This window comes from Hipposideros armiger, unplaced genomic scaffold (assembly GCF_001890085.2).
Source record: "Hipposideros armiger isolate ML-2016 unplaced genomic scaffold, ASM189008v1 scaffold_99, whole genome shotgun sequence".
Taxonomy (NCBI): domain Eukaryota; kingdom Metazoa; phylum Chordata; class Mammalia; order Chiroptera; family Hipposideridae; genus Hipposideros; species Hipposideros armiger.
Window position 1 is genome coordinate 2,734,588 of NW_017731449.1, and position 22,557 is coordinate 2,757,144.

The 22,557-nt window shown below is 35.1% G+C and overlaps 1 protein-coding gene across 1 annotated transcript in view; it reads right to left on the minus strand.

Moving 5' to 3' along the window:
* Positions 1-22,557, minus strand: part of CEP128 (centrosomal protein 128) — a 365,357-nt gene that overhangs the window by 276,482 nt on the left and 66,318 nt on the right. Inside the window, exon 9 of the mRNA XM_019646219.1 lies at positions 21,381-21,497. Coding sequence (XP_019501764.1) covers positions 21,381-21,497 — 117 coding nt within the window. The remainder of the gene's footprint in view (positions 1-21,380; positions 21,498-22,557) is intronic.

Consider the following 22,557-nt stretch of genomic DNA (forward strand, 5'->3'; position numbering starts at 1 on the left):
ATGTAACTGGCTCTTCAAACCATATTTCACATAGAGGGGGGAAAAAAGCATTCTTTTCTACATTTCTCTCTCATTAATAAGATGGAAAAAACTTTTTTTTTTAAATACAAATTTCAAAAGTTAACCACAAAAGTGTTTATTTGGGTTTGTTTCTATGTTAAAATTAAACTTAAGGAAAAATTTATGCTTGGAACAATCTTTCATGACATCTAAAAGGCATTCCATGTGTTCAAAAAATTTTCTGACAATTTTAGCATTTAGACTTCGATGGCATATGTGCAGAGGCCATCCAAATTAAGAAGCGCCAAACTGTCAGAAGTCTTTTCCAAGAGGATCTATGGTGCGCAACAGAAAAAAGATTTTTAGGCAAACAGCAAAACATACTAAAAACTGTTCTGATATAAGTATAATCAATCATATTCAGTTTCATTAACTTAAATGTTGAACAAATAATTCCTAAGTACATTTACAAAGTGCCAGAGGCTGTGCTAAGGGCTACTAATACATGTTTACATCAAAAAGCCACAGTCCCCGATCCAAGAGATTACAGCTCCCTCGGCCAGGGCTCCTACTCTCACTAATAAAAAGAAATTGAGGGGAGAGACATCATTAGAATGAAAAATAATTTTGGTTTAAGTATAATAATAATATAACAATAATAATAATAACACTTCTATAGTGTTTACCACGTCCAGGTCTTCTGCTGTTTCTTCCGTATATGAACTAAATACATGACATATGTTGACTATATAGATTTAATCTTTATGGTAATCCCATGAGTTATTATTAAGAGCATTTGATTAATGGGGAAATTGGGATACAAATAGTTGAGTGACTTGCCTGTTCTAACTAGGTCATTCACCTCCTCAGCGACACAGACAGGACGGAGACTCAGGCTGTCTTCCCCTTAACTACTGAGTGACACTGCCTCTCCATGTTGAAACAATCATATGAAACTGATAGGGTGGATATGAAGACTAAATAATTTGATATTTGTAGAGCATTAAAATGTGCAATGAGACAACTATTATGAATTGTTAACATTGATAAAGTATTAAAATCATAATATTTTCAAGTGGGTACCAAGTGATTTTGATGTTTACTATTTGGTCTTTATTTAGGGGTAAGTGGAATTTATAATATTTAATTCTATACGCATAATCTATTCAATTTTGGCTTGTTGGATGTGTTTATAAACTTCTCTGAACAAAATTATCCTAGAAACTTGAAAATTACTGCTGACATCTTTATTCTTTCTAAGGTTCCTCACTCTTTCCCCACCCAAAGTGAGCGTGTGTGAAAGACAGAGAGAAATATGAAGAAAAAAAGATATAAATTGTTACTATATTTTTAATCACTTTATAAAATTGTGAACTATTTTATTCTTCAACATGATTCCAACCTAGCCCCATTTATGTTAATAAGTTAAATTTAATTGGCTATCTTTTCAATATTCTTTTCATTGGATCAAAAACCAGTCCAGGCTTTACCACAGAGGGGACGTTATGAGGAAAACTTCATAAGGCACTTAATTAATTTCATGAAACTATAAATGTAAGCCCCCGCTTCTGGATTCAGACGCCTAGGCAGGAGTCACTCCGAAGGCTCACCCAAGTCAGGTAAGGTCCCTTGCGGCCATAAACCAATTCAAATAAGAAGGGATTATCCCAAACATAAGCACCATTCCCTTCCAACACTGAGTTCATAATCTAACTAGGAAGACTGTGCAACCTTCAACCAGATCTTGCTAAGATCCCTCCAGTGAGATTTCGCACATCTCTTCATGTTCAAGATTGTTTTTACCTCCGTCCTCTGTTTACAGAGGTAAGAGAAACAGGAGTCACCTGTAAGCTTTTAAAACTTGACTCAACCTCATGCTGCACCTCAAAGAGTTTGACTTAAGAATTTAAACTCAAAGAATTCTCCAGTCAAGAAATTTTTCCATTTTACTGACTAGAATTAATCCATTTCTGTCCCTTGCTCAGGATTTCAAAATTCATATTTTTTAAATCCTATAACACTTTACATCAAAAAAACAAGCAAGTTATATTTACATGTCCCAAGTGTTTGCATACTTTATTTTGATTAATGCATTAAAAATACTCTGTTCATTAGAAAAGAGTCAGTCAGTCCATCCCATACTCAAAGGAAAAAGAATTAAGCTCCACCTCACAGAGGGAAAATATCAAAGAATGTGTGGAAATATGTTAAAACCACTAAAGTAATTAACAAATATTTTGGTAGGTATTTTGAGGCTATGCAAGTATCCTTAAAGTTTCACCCACCCATTTTAGCTCAAAGCCAGACCAAATATAACACTATCAGTTCTTTTCTGGCTTACAAATTTTCCCCCATCAAACCTTATAGTCTAATGTAACCCAGATTCCTAGGAAGTAAACTCACAGACCAGTGCTCACCAGTAAACAGAATGCTGAACCTCCTTGCATTCACCCAAGATAACCTGCTTACACCAAAAACATTAATGAGTGACCTGGAATTTACATAAGATTATACAGGGGGTGGAGTACACTAATCAAAACTCCATCAAACATTGGGTGCTCTATAAATTCTCCTGGGCAACTCCACCAACCAAGAATTCCTTTCTTCCCTGTTCCCCTACATCTTGTCCAGCCTCATTACTTTTTTTTTTTTTTAAGTTTCTGGACCTTCCCCACATGCTTCTAAATCTCCCTCTCCAAGTTACACAGAGCAATATGCCTCTATTCCAGTTCTCAATTTTGAACACCTATATTCATAACCATGCCCCACACCCTAAAGAAAAGACCTATCAGTTACCAGCATCTATTCCCCTTAAAGGGCAGTGTGGGAAATAATTATTTTCATTCTCACACTAATAGATATTTAATCTTCATTTCTTATAATTAGTACAAATATTAATAATTTTACTTGGTGTTAAACGAATAAAAATTAATAAGCTGAACTTCAATCAAATTGTGTTTCCTATTTCTAGTACATGGAATTATACCTTATAAAACATAATTCTTTTGAAAGTCAACAGTCTATTTGTTTTGAATCCAAATTTCCATATATGAGCGAGTTGAATAAGAGAACCTCCAATTCTCTGGGATACCTAGGAATTTGCAATAAAATTTCCTTTTTTCCTCACTTCCCACCTTCAACATCTGACCATTTATAATAAAACTTTTCCAAAATAATACATTTTTCTATTTCAGCTCTAACTTGGTGCCTAAAATGTTATTTAATACTCTCTTTTTTTATTTCTCCGTTTACTCTAAGGATATGTAAGCCTTAGAAAATTTAGTCAATGAGAACTTATATTCCACTGTTTTTAGTAGAGGAGCAAAAGTAAGGTACCGAGGAGCAACCCAAAGCAAATTACTGCATTTCCACCATATCACCTAAAAATATCACTAAGTTCAAACATTATTTCTGCTTTCTCTACACCATGAGTCGGTAAACAAGTAAACACACAAGCAATATTCTAGCCCAGAATATTGAACCTACTTTCTACATTACCTAGTTTAAAATGAAAGACACAGAAAGAAAAATCTAACTCTTAAGACCTAGAAAATATGTATTAATGCACTTTAAACTTCTGAAAACCCCAATAATACTCAACAAGAAACATTTTTTAAATGAACTGAATCGAAATTAGAAGCCATTTCTTCAAGCCTTAATAATAAGCTTTAACTCCTTTACTACCTTTTTTAAATGTATAAGCCCTGCGATGGATTCTTTTCCGTCTGACTTAGATCAAGCAACTTAGAATTATATTAAAACTGACCCAGTAAAAGCAGTTATAAAAAGAGAAGAAAACATCACATGCCAATGAATTTCTATTACTATGTTATTTTGCCCTTTAAAGCTTGTTTTTTTCATAAAAGCAGTTTAGCTATAAAGCTATCATGTGCCCTACTCTAGGATTCTGACTGTCTTTTACACGTTTCAGATCAGAGCAACAATGCTGAGCCTTAATAGAGGGTCCCTGGGGCACATTTAAATCTTGTAGCAACAATTTTTCTTCTTTTCCTTAAGTGTGTCTATTTCTATTAAAAAGACTAACGTACTCAGTATTGTACCACTGCAGTTCTTTAGAGGTAGATGATTCTGAATTCTCAGTTATATATATATATATATATATATATATATATATATATAAATATATATATGTATATATATATGTATATATATTATATATACACATATATTTTTTTGTTTTGCTTTGCTTTAATGCAGCTTTTCTCTTCAGAGAGGAGGAGAAAGGAGAAAAGGAAAATGTTTGTACACATCTCATCTGACTATAAATACTCCCACAACTTTGACAATAGGCATGTTTATCAAAAGGCTCTAAAAATAACACACTCAAAAACATAGAACAAATAGGGAATTAAAGGCCCTTTGTGTACTTTAAATGGACCAGCAAGCTTGGGTAAGAATGATGGAATTGGAATGAAATAAAGGTCACATCTTAACTCCCACACCGGTCACCGAAACTTCAGAAAGGAAACAAAATTGATGAACATAGCTATTCTGCCCCATTCTAATCACTCAGGGCTCCGAGTCCACGCCTTCAGTCACAAGGGCAAGAACATGGAGGTGATTCACTGGTAAACCAGCAGGACTATGGAAAGCAAGTCTGTCTCCTACGGAATACTAAGCCAGTACTGTTACACTGAAAGGCAGAAACTTTCAAGTCAGTTTGGTTTTGTTTTTCCAAGTAACAATAAAGAAGGAAGAAGCCATGTCTCTGATAATTAGAACAACAGTTGCTCTTATACATATTTTAAAGACCTTTGTTTTTGGAGCAGTTTTAAGTTCACAGCAAAATTGAGAGGGAGGTACAGATTTCCAATAAACACCCCACCTCCCACACATGCACAGCATCCCTCCTTATCAAAATCCTCCTTGTTATCAACCTGCCAGCACATTTGTTAATAATGATGAACCTACCCTGACACATCACCCAAAGTCCACAGTTTACAGTAGGGTTCACTCTTGGCGGTGTACGTTCTGTGGGTTTGGACAAGTATATAATGACATGTGTCCATCATTATAGCATTGTGCAGAGTATGTTCGCTGCCCTAAAAATCCTCTGTGCTCCACCCTGTTCATCACCTCCCTTCCTACCCCAACTCCTGGAAACCACTGATCTTTCTAATGTCTCCACAGATGTTTCTTTTCCAGAATGCCATATAGTCAGAATCATACAGGAATCTGTGGTCTTCTCAGGTTGGCTTCTTTTACTTAGTAATATGCCTTTAAGGTTCCTCTATGTCTCTTTATGGCTTCATTGCTCATTTGACTATATTTTTATAATTAAATTCTTCAGGTAGGTACAAAATAAAATTCAGCAAAAAAAAAATTATTTTAAGTTCAAAAATATAATGGTATTTTGATCCAAATTAGACCCCAAGAGCTATAAAGTTACTGGTTGTTTGTATTTATGTATATTAAAAAGTTTAAATATCTTGAAGGACATTTGTTATATTTTAAATCAAGATAAAATGTTATTAAGTACTCAGTATATATAAAACACTATAATGACAATCTTATTTAATTAGAATTTTATTTTTTAAGATGGAAATCTGGTATCTACCTCCAAAATTCTCTTTCGGAAACCTAAATCACTGGTCTAAAACCATCAAACATCAACAGAATACTACATATTTTGAAAAGGAATATGTATGCATAATGCAGCAGGATTTTACTGCTCAGAATCTGTACTACTCACTTAGATTAACATAGGTTTTATTTCTGTCAAGTTCTGTGAATTTCTAAATTTTGTTTTTTCCTAAATCAAGTTAGAGGTTCCTCCCACATGAGAACTAGCTAAAGTCATGGAAAATTTTAGCCTTTAAATTCGTCCAGTTGGGGATTATCTGTGCCAACAAAAACCAAAACAAAACAAAAAAATTAAGTTTCTTTTCAAGGCAGAAAACAATGCATTCATATTCTAAATCCCTAAACCAATATATCTAACTCAAAAATAGCTAAATAGATTTTAACTTAAATTGTTCAAAGAAATTTATTTTCAGCCATAACCCAGAACAAAAATTTTATACCAACATCTACAATTAAAAAAAAACATTTAATAAGTGAAAATATTACTAAATGATAGCAGTCCAAAGAGAACCCAATAGTGATCATTACTATCATGACACTACACAGATTTTCAGGGTATCAAAGTAAGGGAGACATTCTGAAAACCTGCTGCCAGTTGAACTATGTGAGTTTTCTAAATGGAAGTTCTAAGCACATTCCTGTTTTTCAAAGGGTACAGTAATATCAAATATCATGTAGTTAAATAAGCTTGATCAGTAATTAAGTACATTGGTATTATTTCTGATGGTAACTGTAATCCTTAATAATGTTACTTAAAGATACCTGGGGTTTATGAAATATCTGGGGTTTGAGAATGGCCTAGATGTTGTTGTTGTCCCCTTATGATAGGTGTTTATTATTTTAGGAATCCAAAGAGCTCTTATAGGAATTATTGTGGTAGGATACATGGATACTTATCACTGACTTACTTTCCCCAGTGAATAAAGAGCAAATTCATTGGTTTCAATGCGTCTGTATTTGTGGAGACTATAACTGGTTAAGTCACCCTGTGCCAATGACGCCAACTGAGGTCATGGGTTCAACGGCCATGCGAGCGGATGGCCTTTTCTGTTCCATGACCATATCTCTACCCTAAACCTTAGCCAAAGGCCAGGGACCTAACTAGGCCAGAGACCTGGGTGAAACAGCAAAACTCCACTACCATAGCGATAAACAGAACTCCAAAGTAAAACCCCTATTGACTAGTGTCAGGACTTCATTCTTCAAATGTTATTAAATGTGCCAGTCTACAAAACAAAACCTTAATGACTGCCTTCAAAGCTGGTATGCTGAAAAGATATACAAGTCTTTTGACTTGTTTAATTCAAAAGCAACAACGGTAATGAGTATTATTCCCTAAAATGCCACTGCTTTTACTGGAACGGATTTTATTTTTATGCAATCTTTTAGGTAATAAAAAATCTTGCAAGTAAAGTTAAATGTGAGCCCAACAACTGCACTTTCCAGGATTTCCTTCAAAATCAAAAAGCAAACGCTCTTAGTGGAAGGTCTGTTTTTATCCAAGTAGTTTCCTCTCGAAAGAGAGACTCACAGTTTTATTAGAAATCCCAGAGCAAAGTGATACTTCATTTGACTTTCTAAATGCAGGAACACTGAGTTAGAATTGTTGACAAACACAGGATCATAGATAATTATGGAAATTCAATTTATAATTTCTCAAATCTTATATGTATTTGAGCAGAATACCCTGTAAGTATACAACATCTTTCATTGTCCAGAGGATGTTATTTTATGCCTTTGGATTTTGGTTTTTTAGGGTGTTTTCCTTTTGCTATTTTCTAATCAAAATAAAACAGTACCAAGTCAATGAATACGTCTATCTGTAGCAGAGTGGTCTTTGTTTGCACAATATTACTATGCACTCAGTAGATGCCCAATAAATATTAATTGATAATGATGGAAAAGGGCTTTATAAACAGATGGTCTAGGATAAATTCACTGAAAATGTAGATAGAAACATTCCTCTCTTGAAGAAGAGCATCAAGTAGAAATTAAACAAGTTCTGCACTCAGAAAATCTCAGTCTATTGTCAGGCAGCTGTTTAGTCAACAAGAGCACAGCTATTTTTCATCATCATCACAGCATTAACAGCATTCAATGTCTATTTGCATATGGTGCTACACAGAGGGACAAACATAGATTTATACTACCCTTATTTGTTATAATTTACAGTGACAATATTGGCAAGAACAAACAAGTACACATAGCAAATGTGATTAAACAATACTTTGAAATCTAGTCATATGTGGTATGGACATTAAATACATGTCAGCCTTAAATGCAACTCACAGGAGCGATAAGAGCATTATTTATAATGTAAACCTCAACTATCTCCAAACAGAATTGGAACGCCTACACACATGCTTACAGAATCAGTGAAATAAAGAAAGGAGACACAGGTCATAATGGTAAGAGAAAGAATAAATAATGACGCTTCATGAACCTAGAGGGCACACAATCAGAAAAAATGTAGAGGGACTAGACAAAAAAATGTACAAAGACTAACTTCATTGAGAGTAGGAAGAAGGAAATGACAACCAGGAAGACATCCTAAAAAACACACATTATTCAAAAACACTTGAAAAATAAGAAAATGTAAGTTAGTAAAATGAGAGCATTTTGGAGGAAGATAGTTGAAATGGGGAGGTGGAAGGGGGTAGAAAGCACCTTACAATAATTAATGGCCTTAGGTAATATTTTCTTAATAAAGTCAAAAGGCTGACAAGGCATGATGTGTTAATTATATAGAAATGAGATTATGAGAATTTCAGGACAACTTACATCTACACATCATCTCATAAAACTACACCGTTCAAAGGAATCCAGAGGCCTTAATTAGCAAGCTAACAGTTGACATGTTACTTCTACAATGTAGAATACATTTCTAAATTTTCAACTTTTGTTTTATCAGTGTTAAATACTAGGCTCCTGAAATATACTATGGAAATGGAATGGTCTTTTTTTTTTTTAAACATTTTTTAAAATTTTTTTTTTTAAGATTTTATTGGGTAATTGGGGGAGGGGACCCGCCAAGTTGTTCTTCAATCTTAGTTGTGGAGGGCGCCAGTCGCCATCTGGCTTCCCGCCAGCAGCTCGTGGCCTCTAAGCTCAAGGTGCTGTGTACAATCTTAGTTGCAGATGGGCGTAGCCACCATCCCATGTGGGAGTCGAACCAGCAGCCTTGTTGTTAAGAGCACATGCCCTATCCACTGAGCCATCCAGGCGGCAGCTCAGCTCAGATGCCAAGTTCAGTCTTAGTTGTGGAATCCAGCTATTACTCTCAATGTTTCCTAATATAAGAAAGATAATATAGCTTATAGAGACTGTGCCTATAATATCCAGGAATTATCCATAGGAGTTTGCTCTATGAATAGAAATTCAAGTATTAGTGAGAACAAGGTTGAAACAGACAAAATCCAAGCTCTCTTCCAACTTCTATAAGAAGTTTGGTAAAAAGTTATCTTCCATAGGAAGAATATTAGAAGTGTTTTTAGTGTCATCTAAAATTATCAAAGCCTAGTAAAATAGACTATGGGTTAAACTGGGGGGTGAGGAGCAGATGTGGGAGGCAAGAGAAAGACTGAGGAAGAAGACTAAAGAACATAATATGTCAAGGCTCTGCACATTTCCAGCTGTGCCGAATGGCGCTCACCCAGCTCTGAAAGACAAATCCCATAATAGCCAATCATTCTTTTCCATCTATTTCCTTTTCATCAGCATGGTGACATTAATGGTTCTTTCACAACCTTACAGAAAACAGTGTTTATTTTATTCTTGCAAAGAAAAAAATATACGTTATCCACAGGTAACAGACATAAAAGAGAGAAGACAGTAATTAGCATGGCATAAAATAAGACAAAGAGCAATGTCATGAATCAGGAGTGGAGTGAGTCAGAATTCAAATGAGCATCTCAGCCATAGATTAATAAAGTGCTCACCATGCAGCAATAAGTAATGGGGTAGAATCACATTCATAAAAGAACTGCCTAAAATAATTGGAAAATGCAGTTTCAGCAGAAATGCCACTCCTTCCACCCAAATTTTCCCAAAGGGGCAGAAAGGGGAAAACAACTTCGCCTTGGGACTGCCCTGGACCCTACGTAGAGCTGAAATAACACCCTTACTGAATTACAGTGATTGTTAACATTCCTATCTCCTCAACTAACCTGGGAGCCTCTAAAAGGCAAGACAGCATTTTAAGCATCGTTAAATCCCTAGTCCTCAGCACTGTAGGACCTGGGCACATAGTAGGTCCATGACGGTAGAGGCTGAATGATATTTTACTATGTATAGATCTGACTACATAGTGTGCAACATTTATTCATTCATCCCTTTAAGAAAAACTTAGTGGGGCCTTATTCCATGCCAGCCACTGCTCTAGGTGCTGGAGACTGAGCCAAACTGACTGAGTGTTGCCTTCAGAAAGCCTGCATTCTCATCAGGGAGACACATGACAGGTAATGAAAGCTAAACAGGAAAATATAGAGCAGTGGAAGGTGTTCAGGAGCGAAGAAGGGGTATTTCATCTAGGACAGTTATTAAGGCCTTTCCGGAGTAAAGCTCTCAATGGCATGAGAGCAAAAGCAATGCAACTGTTTTCAGAGTTGAAAATTCCTGGCTCTGGGAATAGAAGATGGAAATGTCCAGAAGCAGAAGGGTGTCTGCTATGTCAAATGGAAAAGCAAGAAGACCATGTAGTTGGCCTAAACTAGGGCAAGAGGAAGAACGATAGAAAATTGGGGTGAGGGGCCCAGATCAGAGGAGTCTCGTAGGCTGAGGACTTTACATTTCATTCCGAATGTGATGAAGCAGCCATTTAAGGCTGTTGAAGAAAGACGCAGCAATATCTGACTCAGTGGGGAAAGGTCTCTAAGGAGATGAGAGTGGAAGCAAGGAGGCTGCGCCACTAGCCCAGACAGGATGGGACAGCGGCGAGGTGGCGAGCAGCAGTGGTCAAGGAGGAGGGTAGTTACCAATTCACAAAACAGGTTTTTAAATAGAGCTGACAGAATTTAATGCTGTGAAAACTGGGAGACATGGAGATGGCAAGGACATAAAGGAAACATACAGAAATTTTTAAACATAAAATTACTTTATCAAGATGAGTATCCATCTTTTTAAGAAGAAATAAATCATACAACCTACTTATTAGGATGAAACACAGACACACACACACACACACACACACACACATACACACACACCCACACACACCCTCAATTTTAGCACCTTCTATACAGCTTCACAGGTCAGAAGGGGAAAGAACAGAAAATGGAGTTCCAGTGACCCAGGCCTGCCCAGGTTTTGTGGCTCTGAATCACAGCATCACTCTAATTTATTCCCATCCAAGCCTGCCACTGGCTTACAATGCTTCAGGATCTCAATCTCAGCAGTAAACATGAAACTGTGTAACTTTTTCTCGCTGTCATGTAAGGCCCATTAAATGACTATATAATAAAGTTGTAGCTGTAACTTAACCATAATATGGAAAAAGATATGTCAGAAAAACTGAAAAAGTCTCTCATTTCTTGAGAAATAATTAATAACACAGCTTCAGTATTTTTTTTAAAAAAGGATCCAGGGTACCGAATAGAAATGTAATTTAACTAGAAATGCAATGAGTCATGATAGAGCTATAAAAAATGCTTTCCTATCAAGTAAATAAAAACAAATAGATAAAATTAGCCAAAGAAAGAATAGCATTAGAACTTCAGTAGAAAATGATTATAAATTGGTGGTGGTGGTGGGGTATAACGGTACAAAGGCAGTGATTATTAAGAAGAAAACAATCATTAGGACAAAGGTTTGGATATATATAAAAATTTAGACAAAGTATCTTTGGGACACTGCTGTATAGCTTAGAAATATAAAACATAGAAAAGTGCATGGAATATGATCCCAGTGAATAAACTCTCATAACAAAATACTCCAATCGTTTTACTATATGTAACAAGATTCTTCCACACAGGAAGGGAGGCAGAAAGGAACCATAACCCTAGATTGGAAGCATGAAAGAAACTATAACAGAAAGGGATAGAAATGACAGTTTTACTGTTAAATATAGCACATGTCTTAATACATAATATTACATATTAAGTGTGTCATACATTATTTTTCAACCGTGGCGAGCAACACTGTTTCAAATTTAAAATTTCAAATAGCTGCAATTAAATAATTAAACTTTTTCAGTTGCAATGTTTGTGCCAAGTACACTTTCAGGAAGACCTAAGAGTTGAGGTATATACATTATACAGGATCATTTTTCAACAAACTTTAGCAACTTTAATAAATCACGCCTGCTGGGTCACACAATTGATGGTTCAATACTGACGACTAGTGGTCAAAAACCTGTAGTTATTCCCTAATATGTATCCTAGGACATCATCTGAATTGAAGCATTTAATAGAAATTATGTGGAAAAACCTAAATTAAAATATTTTCCCTTACCAACGTTCCAACAATTACAATAGAAAACACTGTATCTGCAGTCTTTTCAAAAGTCCTTTTTCTGTACATCATTTGTAATGTCTCCAAACCAAAGTCACTCAGCATTTGTTCTTGACCCATAACAGGAACAATCACACAGTCAGTTTATTCACACACACATTGCTGAATTACCATTCTTTCCAAAGTCCATAATTAATATTTTAAAGAGGTCTTAATTTTAGAAATTATGTATCTGGGCAGTTCAAGTCTAATTTTTCTTTTTTTTCTAACTTACTTGAAAAACAGTAACCAACTATATCGAAATGCTTTCATAAAGTTGAAATATTTAAAATTTAATTGTGATTGAATTCTTGAAGAATGGTTGTGGGATTTCGGTTAAGTCATTTAAACAATGACATATTACACTTCGAAGAAATTAACATCTGTTAACTTTCACTTTCTTCTCCAGCTATAAGATGTTTATAAGAAACATACAAAATTAAAACTACAGAGGAAGGGTTAAAATAAAGAGGAAAAATCATATGGCAATAAAACAGCAACTCAAAAGAATGTTAATATCCAGAGCAATGCTATATAATTTAAAAAATAATTGACAAGAAGTAATTAATTTATATCCATGAAACCACAGTCACAAAACAGATAAAGCAAAACTGACAAAAATCACATGGATAAATTGACAATCCTTATCATAATGGGAAGCTTTAGACTGACACTTAATAAGAATACAAAACAGAACAACAGAATTTACAAACCTGACCTACTAAATTTATGATTGTGTATGTATGTGTATGTCAGACATAAACACATAAAAATTTACATCCAAAAACAGAAAATATGTTTAATTTTTTTTAAATAATGATGGTACTAGGTCAGAATGGAAGTTTCAACAAATTTCAAAGGAATAAAAAATAAAGAGTTTAAAAATAAGCAAACACACATTTTTGAAAATTCCAAAAGGCACTCCTAAATAAGTCTTGAGTTATAGGGAAAATCCTAAGAGAAATTATAGAAGATTTAGAAATAAACTACCATAAAAGAATAGCATATAAAAACATATAGTGATTTGGTGATAAATTTACAATATTAATTTTGAAAAATAGAAAAATCAATGCTCAAACTTGCAGTCTAAAAAATCAGAGTTAATTCTAAAAATTAAAAAAAGAAAAAAGTAATAAAGTTAAAAGCAGAAGTTGATGACATAATAAACAAAGCTAGTCAAAATGAAAACTAATAATCATGTCTAGCAAGATGAAGAAAAAGGGGAGAAGAATAACTAAATAATATTAAGGAGAAAGGATATAGCTTCAGAATAAGATTGAAAAAATAATAAAGCAGGGCTATGACTGCTTGTTTAAATTAATTTCAAAACACAGACAAAAATGGATAAACTTGGCTGGACTAAAAAATAAAAGGTTATTAAAAACCAAAACTGAAGAAACCAAAAATCTCAGCCACCAAAAAGATGTCATGTACAAATGATTTCATGAGTGAATTTCAACAAACATTCATGAAATAGACAATCCCTCTCTCTTTTTTTTTAAAGAAAGTAACTATAAAGAAAGAATTAAAACTTTAACACAATCCCTCTCTTAAACAGTCAGAGGTTAAAAAAAGATGGAATCTACCTAACCCATTTTATGAGATGAATGCAACCTTGCTTCCAAAAGCAAAAAGAGCAGCGCAAAGAAAATGATCAACTGATCTCAACCATAAAGCTAAATATTGAAAAACCTAAAGAAAATACTAGCGAATTCATTCAGCAATATATTAAAAAAAAAATCTGACCAAATGAAGTTCTCAGGAATGCAAGGAGAGTTCAACATCTATGGAGAGTTAACCATATTTAAAATACCAAGAAAGACAACAGCAAGAATATTTGCTAAATTTCATAATCCATTCATAATTCAAACAAAAACTTCTTGGCAACCCAGGAATAGAAGGCAATGTTGTTGTTAATCTGATAAACGATTGTGCACTTAGAACTAGCAGCAAACACCATACAACAAGGTTAAAATTTTAGAAGTATCCCTATAAATATAGAAATGAAGTATGGATTCATGCTATTTTTGCTTCTATTCAACACTGCCCTTGAGTTTCTAGTCAGGGCAATAAAGCAACAACAAAGAGATTATACTGCCTTTAATTTCAAATGATAGATTATCTACGAAGCAGACAGTTATCAGTAAAGCTACTGACAAATTAAAGAACTAGTAAGATCATTAAACTCAATTGTTAGATACAAGAGCCACATATAAAACCAGTTACACTCCTATATACTACAAATAACCAGTTAAAGATGCAATAAAAGAACATATCCCATTCACAATAGAAAAAGTATAAGGTATCTAGAAATAAGTCCAACAAAAGATGCACAAGACCTTTCTACAGACAACTATAATATATTCTTGAAAAACATTAGAAAACACCTTCTCTTCAAATTATTCTATATATTTAGTACAATTACAATCAAAATGCCAGCAAAATTTCTCATGAAACATGACAGGGAATTTCCATTATCATTTACCAAAATGTAATAAAAGCTATAATAATTGAGACAAAATGATATCAGTATAGGGATAGACAAACAGCTCAATAGGAAGGCATAGATCCCAGACAGATATCGCAGGAAACTAGATACATAACAGAAGTGGCATTTAAAGCAGAGGGAATAGAACCAATTATTCAAAAATGATGCTGAGGCAACTCATTAGTCATATAAAAAAGTAACTTAGATTCCTTCCTCCCACATTAAAAAAATAAAATTCCTGGGGAAAAACACAAATAATCCAGTATTTTAAAATGACCAGATAACCAGGTGATCTGTATCGGCACAAACGCAAACTGCCATCAAATATGTGAAAAGATGCTGCAGTTTACTAACAGAAATGCAGACGAACATAAAACTGAGTTAACACTTTATAGCCATCAGCCTGGCAAAAATAAAAAGAATTATAACCACTACTCCTGGTAGAAACGTGGAGAAGGACAATTATCAACCACTTTGTTGACAAAACTGTAAAGAGTTAGAATCATTTGGAAAAATAACCTAGTAACCTCTATGATAATAAAAGATCCATCCATGGTAATAAAAGATTTAGCTGAAACCACATCAGCTAGCTGAAGGTACTTCCAGAAAGTATTGGTCAGATAAAAAAAATAAAAATAAAAAGCAAGATGCAGAAATGTATATATAATTGATCCTATTAAAATAAAAGCATTAAAAAAAACCCCTATATATGCAAAAGTGCATATAGTTTATCTATGGCCAGGCTAATTAACAGTGCAAAGAAAAATATAAAGGGCTATATCCCAGGCTGTTCACACTGGTTTCCTTTTTTAGGGAGTAGGGGGAGTGACTGATGATGCGAGAGCAGAGGGGAAGAGGCTGGGGAAAAACTCAGCCAAGTAAATAATAAAACTGCACTAAAATAGAGAAAGCCTGTATGAGCATTTGGGATACGATCACATTTAGTTATGCATTTATTCAAATCATATTTGAATAAATATTTTTATAATAAAAATGTTAAAATAATTAAGTGAGAAAACTACTTAAACATTGATCAAAACAATGTATTAATATGGTCACTACTCAAGCCGGCCGAGGGGCGCGTTGGTTAGGAGTTGGCTTGGGACACCAGCTCTGAGCAGCAGGGCCTTGGTTCAGATCCCACATGCGGGCCAGTGACACTGTGCCCGCTACAGCTAAGATGGTGAACAACAGATCAACCTGGAGCTGGGCTTCTGTGAGTCGCCGGTGATGGCGTAGGCTGCAGTGGGGCTGGCCGGCAGTTGGCGTGAGCTTTCATTAGCTGTTGTGAGCAGCCATCCAATGGCCGGTGAGCCACCGGGAGGAGTGCAATGATAATGGACCAGTGAAGCGACGTCCTCCACAACTAGACTGAAGAACAAAAGGACAGCAGCTTGTCTGTTCCCCTTCCCAGATTCCCCAATGCTGTTTCCCTCCCCCAATTCCCCAATAAAATCTTAAGAAAAAAAAAAGTGGCCCTTTAAAAAAAAAAAAAATATATATATATATATATATATATATATATTCACTACTCAATGCATTCACCAAATATTTATTAACTGCAAATTATGTTAAATGCTAGAAATGCAAAATGCTCAAAACAGGTACAGTTAAAAGAGACAGCATATCAAGAAATGTTAATTAACAGTAATTATCTAGGACAAAGAACCTCATATAATATATCACTAGAAAATGGACAGTGGGGAGAAAAATAGCTATCTTTGCAAAAGGAGAAAATAGTCGATGGGATTTAGTTCATTAAAAGAATAAGGCCCAGGTTTGCCCTACACACACCGCTTCACCTTGTGAATAAACACTAAAGCAGGAGCTTTCAGATTTCCCCTTGCTACCAACATTTGCCTGCAGGGTGGTACCTGTGCGGTGGTCCTGTTGGGAGGGCCCTGTGTGTCACCCTGCCTGTTACTCTCCACCTCTCTACACCACCTGGCCACCTGCTGGTGACCTCTGTACGCCACCGGTCACCCGGGCCTGACAAAGAATCGAATTCTAGAGCTCATGGCCCAAGGACTGGGGAAATAGGTGCATCCTGAGCTTTCAAGTGTTTTCTGCAGAACTCCTATCTTATTTTTAAACTCTTGTTTACTTGCAGATTCCACTGGTCTTTCCCAAACTCCAGGAGAGCTATTGGGGTGGTCAATGTGAGGGTAATTTAATGGGCATTTACATAAAAGTTATTTAATAATATCCGTGGGGAAAGGCAATCTTGTGCTATGAAATAAACACATGAAAATGTGGGGGATACCTACAAAAAAGAGGGCATTGACTATGGGAACAAGAGGAGGAGGACGAAGTGAATGGCCAAGCAAAAGTTTTGCCATTCAGCCTTGGAAAGGTAAATGAATGAGAGTGCAAAATCGACCAGGCTTAGAAAGACCTCTGTGTCACCAAACCAAGTAGGAGAATCACATAAGGAAGTGCGGGCAAAGGGGTTAATGACGCCACCTAAGAACATTTGCCAGGCTAGGTTCTCCCCTGACTTGACACAGAAGTCTCAAGGGAGATGCTGATGATATTAAGAGGGCATTAGAAAAACATTCTTGGCTTCCTTGGAAATGTCTCCCTTAATGAGTCCAAATTAAATACATTAATAAATAGTACCCAAGGCTTTTCTTATATGAAGTATCCACATGTCTCTGGAGCCACTGTTACATTTCTGGGAAGGAATGAATAGCTACTTCTTTATTACATTTTCTGTAACTGGTACAGATGCCAAAAGATGAAGAAAAATATTTTTAAAAGCCAGTATCAATTACTTTAACTTCTTTGCATATGGCCTGATTTTATTCATGAAGCACACATAATCTGGTTTTCCACGAGGGCACAGACTGAAAAACCTCTGAGCTGAGCTCCCACCCTACACTTAATTCCTCACATAATCTTCACCATCTTCTATTAAGATTCCATGACTCGCTTGCCCCATATGCTTCTCCATGAAGCACCTTTAAACTTGAAGGTATCTGAATCACCCGAGGTCATACGCGAGCATGGAATATTCTTGATGGGGGTAGATGACGAATCGAGCATTAATATACTATGAAATGCTCTGAAAAGCACACACGAATATATGCCCAGCATTTAGCTCATGTTTTTCATTTTAAGTAACTCAATCAAAGATGAAGAAGTAACATTCAATTTACAAGAAACAGCTAGTAAAAAACAAGTCAGGAATTTCCAAAATGCCATAGCCATGGGTTAGGAATTTTATCTCGGATTTTATGTGCATTTTGGACCTGCTAAAGAGCTTTGACTTAGTCTAAATACCTCTGTCGTGACCCTAGCACCCACCATTCCTATCCACTCCACGAAATTTAACTAATCAGTTACCTTACTATCAATCACCTGATCAAAAGGAGTTTGTAATATGATAAATGTACCTTAATGTTAAACAAACACTATTGTCTGCACAGTGGTTCAACAAGGAAAGGCTGACGGTTACAGGTTTAACAACATTTAAATTCAATTAGTAAAAGTTCAAAGCACTAGAACAATCACTCAAAATTTAAAAGATATATGAAAGGAGTATTATTGCACAAATAATATAAAACATTCATGTCTCTAAAGAGGCCTCTACTGAGATACCAAAACAATGTTGTTCGACATATGCCAGTGAAGGTCCTTACAAAGTTAAGAAAATCAGATATTCATGTGACATCTATAGCACATAAGTAATCGAGGCTCAAAAAAGGAAGCGAATTCCAGAGTACATAGCCTTTTTGCTTAGGCCAACAGGGGAAAAAAGAAGGGGGGAAAAAAAAAACAGAAAAGAGTGAACAATTCCTTAAAAACTCTAAACAAGGAGAGTGGCTTTCCCTCCTCCCATTTCCAATGATTAACACTGTTTTGAATTAAATGGGAACATGTGAAGCTCCGGACCTCATTAGGTCCCTAAAGGTAGGTTTTAGCCAAAGACACAGGTTGCCTCCCTACAATATGGCACTATACCTAGAAATCTCTGACATCCTGGAATTTCTCATGAACACTACCAATCTCTTCACAACTTTCAAATGTCGTAATTTTCACTAACACTGAATTAATTATACATTTTAGGGAGGCGGAAGAGCAGAGGGGCTAAAAGTCCAGGCATACTTACTCACCTACGGATTCAATTTCTCTCCACAGCCAGATACAAAATACATCAACTCCTATTATCAACAGTACAGGTATTTCCACAAGTATTTTTTAATATCGAAAAGAAAGCAGGGTTTTCTCTCCTTAAACATGACCTTTCCAAAGGAGTCTAAGCCACTTAGCTTGGGAGCAGGAAAATGCATCAGCCTAAATTGATCCTTCCCGGTTTCCGCTGCACTATTTAATCTAAAGCCACCTTTTAAAAGCGTATAGGTCACCGCTTATATTAAAGTGACAAAATACGAAATTAAACATTTTTTATCAATAGCGATCCTCTATTGTATTGTCAGAGATGGAATTCCAAATCACAGCTCAAGCTTTTAGTCAAATTGACAATTACAATGCAAATATTCAGGCTCTGGTTTCTCAAAGGAGGTGGGAAGCAATCTTCCTCTCCCTCTTTTCTTTGTAATTTTGTTCATTCTGCAAAGAGAGAAGAAAATAAGTATGGAAAATTTCTCTAATTTTCTCTTGCAAAGAAGAACAATTGTCTCTTCAGCACTATTCTTATGCTCACCAGATGCAATTTGCTTTAAGAACAAATGTATAAAAATCAAGTTTAAAAAAATAGGCTACCCACATGCTGTATCTAATTATTCAACAAAGTATCCTCTTCAAAGTAATTACCAACTAACAAGGGTATGCCTCCTTTTGTGAAGTGAAGGAAGATGGAATTTTAGAAAACAAAAGCAGATTTTTCTACCAGTTTACATTATCATTTCAGGGTTGCAATTTTTATTCTTAATTTTCAATTGGCAATATCCTTACTTAAAAAAAAAATGTTCAATCTGTCAATTACCATACTAAGGCTAATAATCTTCCAAGCATAATGAGTATATCTGTACTTCATGTTTAGAGAAAACCATTTGGTAAAAGAAAAATATTTCCTTTTGTTTTTAACCTTTTTGTTTTCCTGTTTCTAATTTTGTATACTTTATGTATAGATCTAAGAAACATTTAAAGGGAATTTTAACAAATTTATTTTTTATAATAATAAACTATAACTAATGTAACAAAATAAGAATTCACAAATCTACACCCACCAAAATGAATGAACGAATGAATGAATGAAGAAAAAGATGAAGTCCCTTCTTACACTAGGATTCCAACGTATAAATGTAGAAGAAATAATGGAATCTTTTAAAATCACCACTTACCATCACTTATAGTGATAATTGTTTTACACAAGAATCAACAATAGATGCTAAAATTCATGGGTATGACAAGAAACAGGCTATTTTCAAATCTCAAAGAGTCTCCCCATAACATAATTAAAAAGATATAATAGTAACATTACAGTGGAGAAACCTGGCAGGCAACACCTTAACCAAATGTTTAGTTTTCACTAGAAATGGGACAAATTGACATTACATGCTTCCTGACATGATATCCTGGGAAGGACGCAACACCAATTCTCCGGGTTTTCTGCCCAAAGTCCATAACTTGAATCTAGTTATGAGGAAACATCAACAAACCCAAAATGAAAGACATTCTACAAAATAACTGGTCAGTACTCTACGAAGTTTTCAAGGTCACGAATGACAAACAAAGATTGAAAATCTGTTTCAGATTAAAAGAGACTAAAAAGACATGACAGCAAATGCTATATTTGATCTCTGTACTGTCTTGAACAAGAAAAGAACATTAGTGGCAAAATTTGAACAAAACCTATAGATTAAATCATGGTATTGACCCAACATTAATTTCCTGTGATTATGGAAGAGAATGTACACACCATATTATTTAGGTGTAAAAGTATTTACATCGTGTGTGCAACTAACTCAAAAATGTGTGTGTGTGTGTGTGTGTGTGTGTGTGTGTGTACACGCGCACAAGCATTTTCTATACATATGGATATGTATAGAAAAAAATGATAGAGCCGGTCTGGTAAAATGTGAATATTGGGGGAATCTAGATATAAGATACACAAAAATTCTTTGTTCTAATTTTTCAACTTCTTCAAAAGCCCGAAATTTCAAAATATAAAGGGTATCTAAAGGGTAAGTGACCTCTATTCTGAAGTGGTTTCATGATCGTCTAGTCCAGGGGTTGGCAAATTTTTTGTATCCAGTTCCAGACAGTCACTGTTTTAGGCTCTGTGGGCCGTAATCCTCTCTTTCACAACTACTCAACTCTGCCCTTGTGTCACAAAAACACCTACAGACAGATTGGAAATGAATCGGAAAAGCTGTGTGCCAATAAAATTTTATTTCCAAAAATAGGCAATGGGCCAGATTTAGTCCATCGGCCATCATTTGCTGACCCCTAGTTCATGTCAAAGAAAACTGATCAGAATAATTACACTTTCAGTTAACATTTTTTGAGCACATGCCAGACACTATGTTAAATGCTTTTTGGGCATTAACTCATTAATCCTCGCACCAATCTGATTAGGCAAATAATATTATTATTTCCATTTCCCACAAAGAAAAGGGGCCCAGAGAAGTTAAGGAACTTGCCCAAGGTCACACAGCCAGCAAGCACTAGATGCCGGGTTGTTTTCACTGAGCTATATCCAGTATGTCACCCTTCTCATATGGACTGAATTATACTGTCACATGCATCTTAACTGAGGAACTTTAAGCATTTTAACAATGGCTAAACAAATATCCACATTCAAGAGTAACGTTCTGAGATGGAATTTTTCACAAACCTCTTGCAGCTGCACAGAAAGGAGTCCCAGCTGGTCCTGCCGTCTTTCCACAATCTCTCTTTCTGTGCGCATCTCTCTTTCTATTTCCTGAAGTCGCCTCTCCACCCGATCTGAAACCTTAACATGAACAGAAAGAGTGAGATTGGAGGGCTATTAGAGAAAAAAAAAGGCTAAATTGAAGAGATATTTTATACCAGATACACTACTGCCTAAAGCATTTCAGACTGGCGTGTTTGTACAGCCCTTTTTCATGGCACGATTATAAAAGAGATCACAAAAAAAATTGAAAGTTATAAAACAATCATTAGTCTCCAAATAATTCAAACATGGATCCAAATAAAAGGCTTACATTTTTCAAAGTATAAAATAGTAAGTGAATAGATCAGAGCAAAAGGTAATAAACTAGAAAAGGCTGCCCTCTGGTGAAACAGAAGGAAAATCGCAATTTTGCAAGTTACTGCATTTATTACTCAGGTAATGATAAACTGTTCTTTCTATTCAGTTCTTTATCATTTTAATTATCTATAAGCATGACCTGCTGAGGAAGGTTTTGATGTTTATGTGCAGCACATAATTAAAAGGGCTTCTCATTAGCTTGTCAATCTTCTCTACTGTGATCTGCTAAAAATAAATGAGCTGTAAAAGATCAAAAACTAAAGTCAAACTGAAAAATGTATAATTGGGACTATCTAAAATAAACATGAAAGATTTTTTCTCTCTGATGCAACATTTTCCTTGCTAAAAGTTGGGCAGATTCAAAAACACTTCATGTATTATCATTATATAGTCCCCTAAAAAAAATAATAATAACACTATTTGATGATGTGCATATTTGGTGCAGATGGATAGGAGACATTTGCATTCATTTGAGAAAAGCAGTAAATACAGTACTGTTCTAAGAAATCTTTTGCCATCAATTCTATATACCCAAGAAATGTCCTGGTCACCAGGGATCTTACTGGGACGACGGAAATGTTCTAAACTGGGTTATGGTGATGGCTGCACAACTCAGGCCATTTACTAAAAAGCAATTAATTGTACACTTAAAGCAGATAAATTTTATGGCAAATTATACCTCTGATCAAGTTGTTCTTTAAAAACACATTGGTAAACATAAGTTTAATTAGTCAATAAGAGCTAAGCAAAATATTCTCAAAGAAATAGGAGTTAACATTTA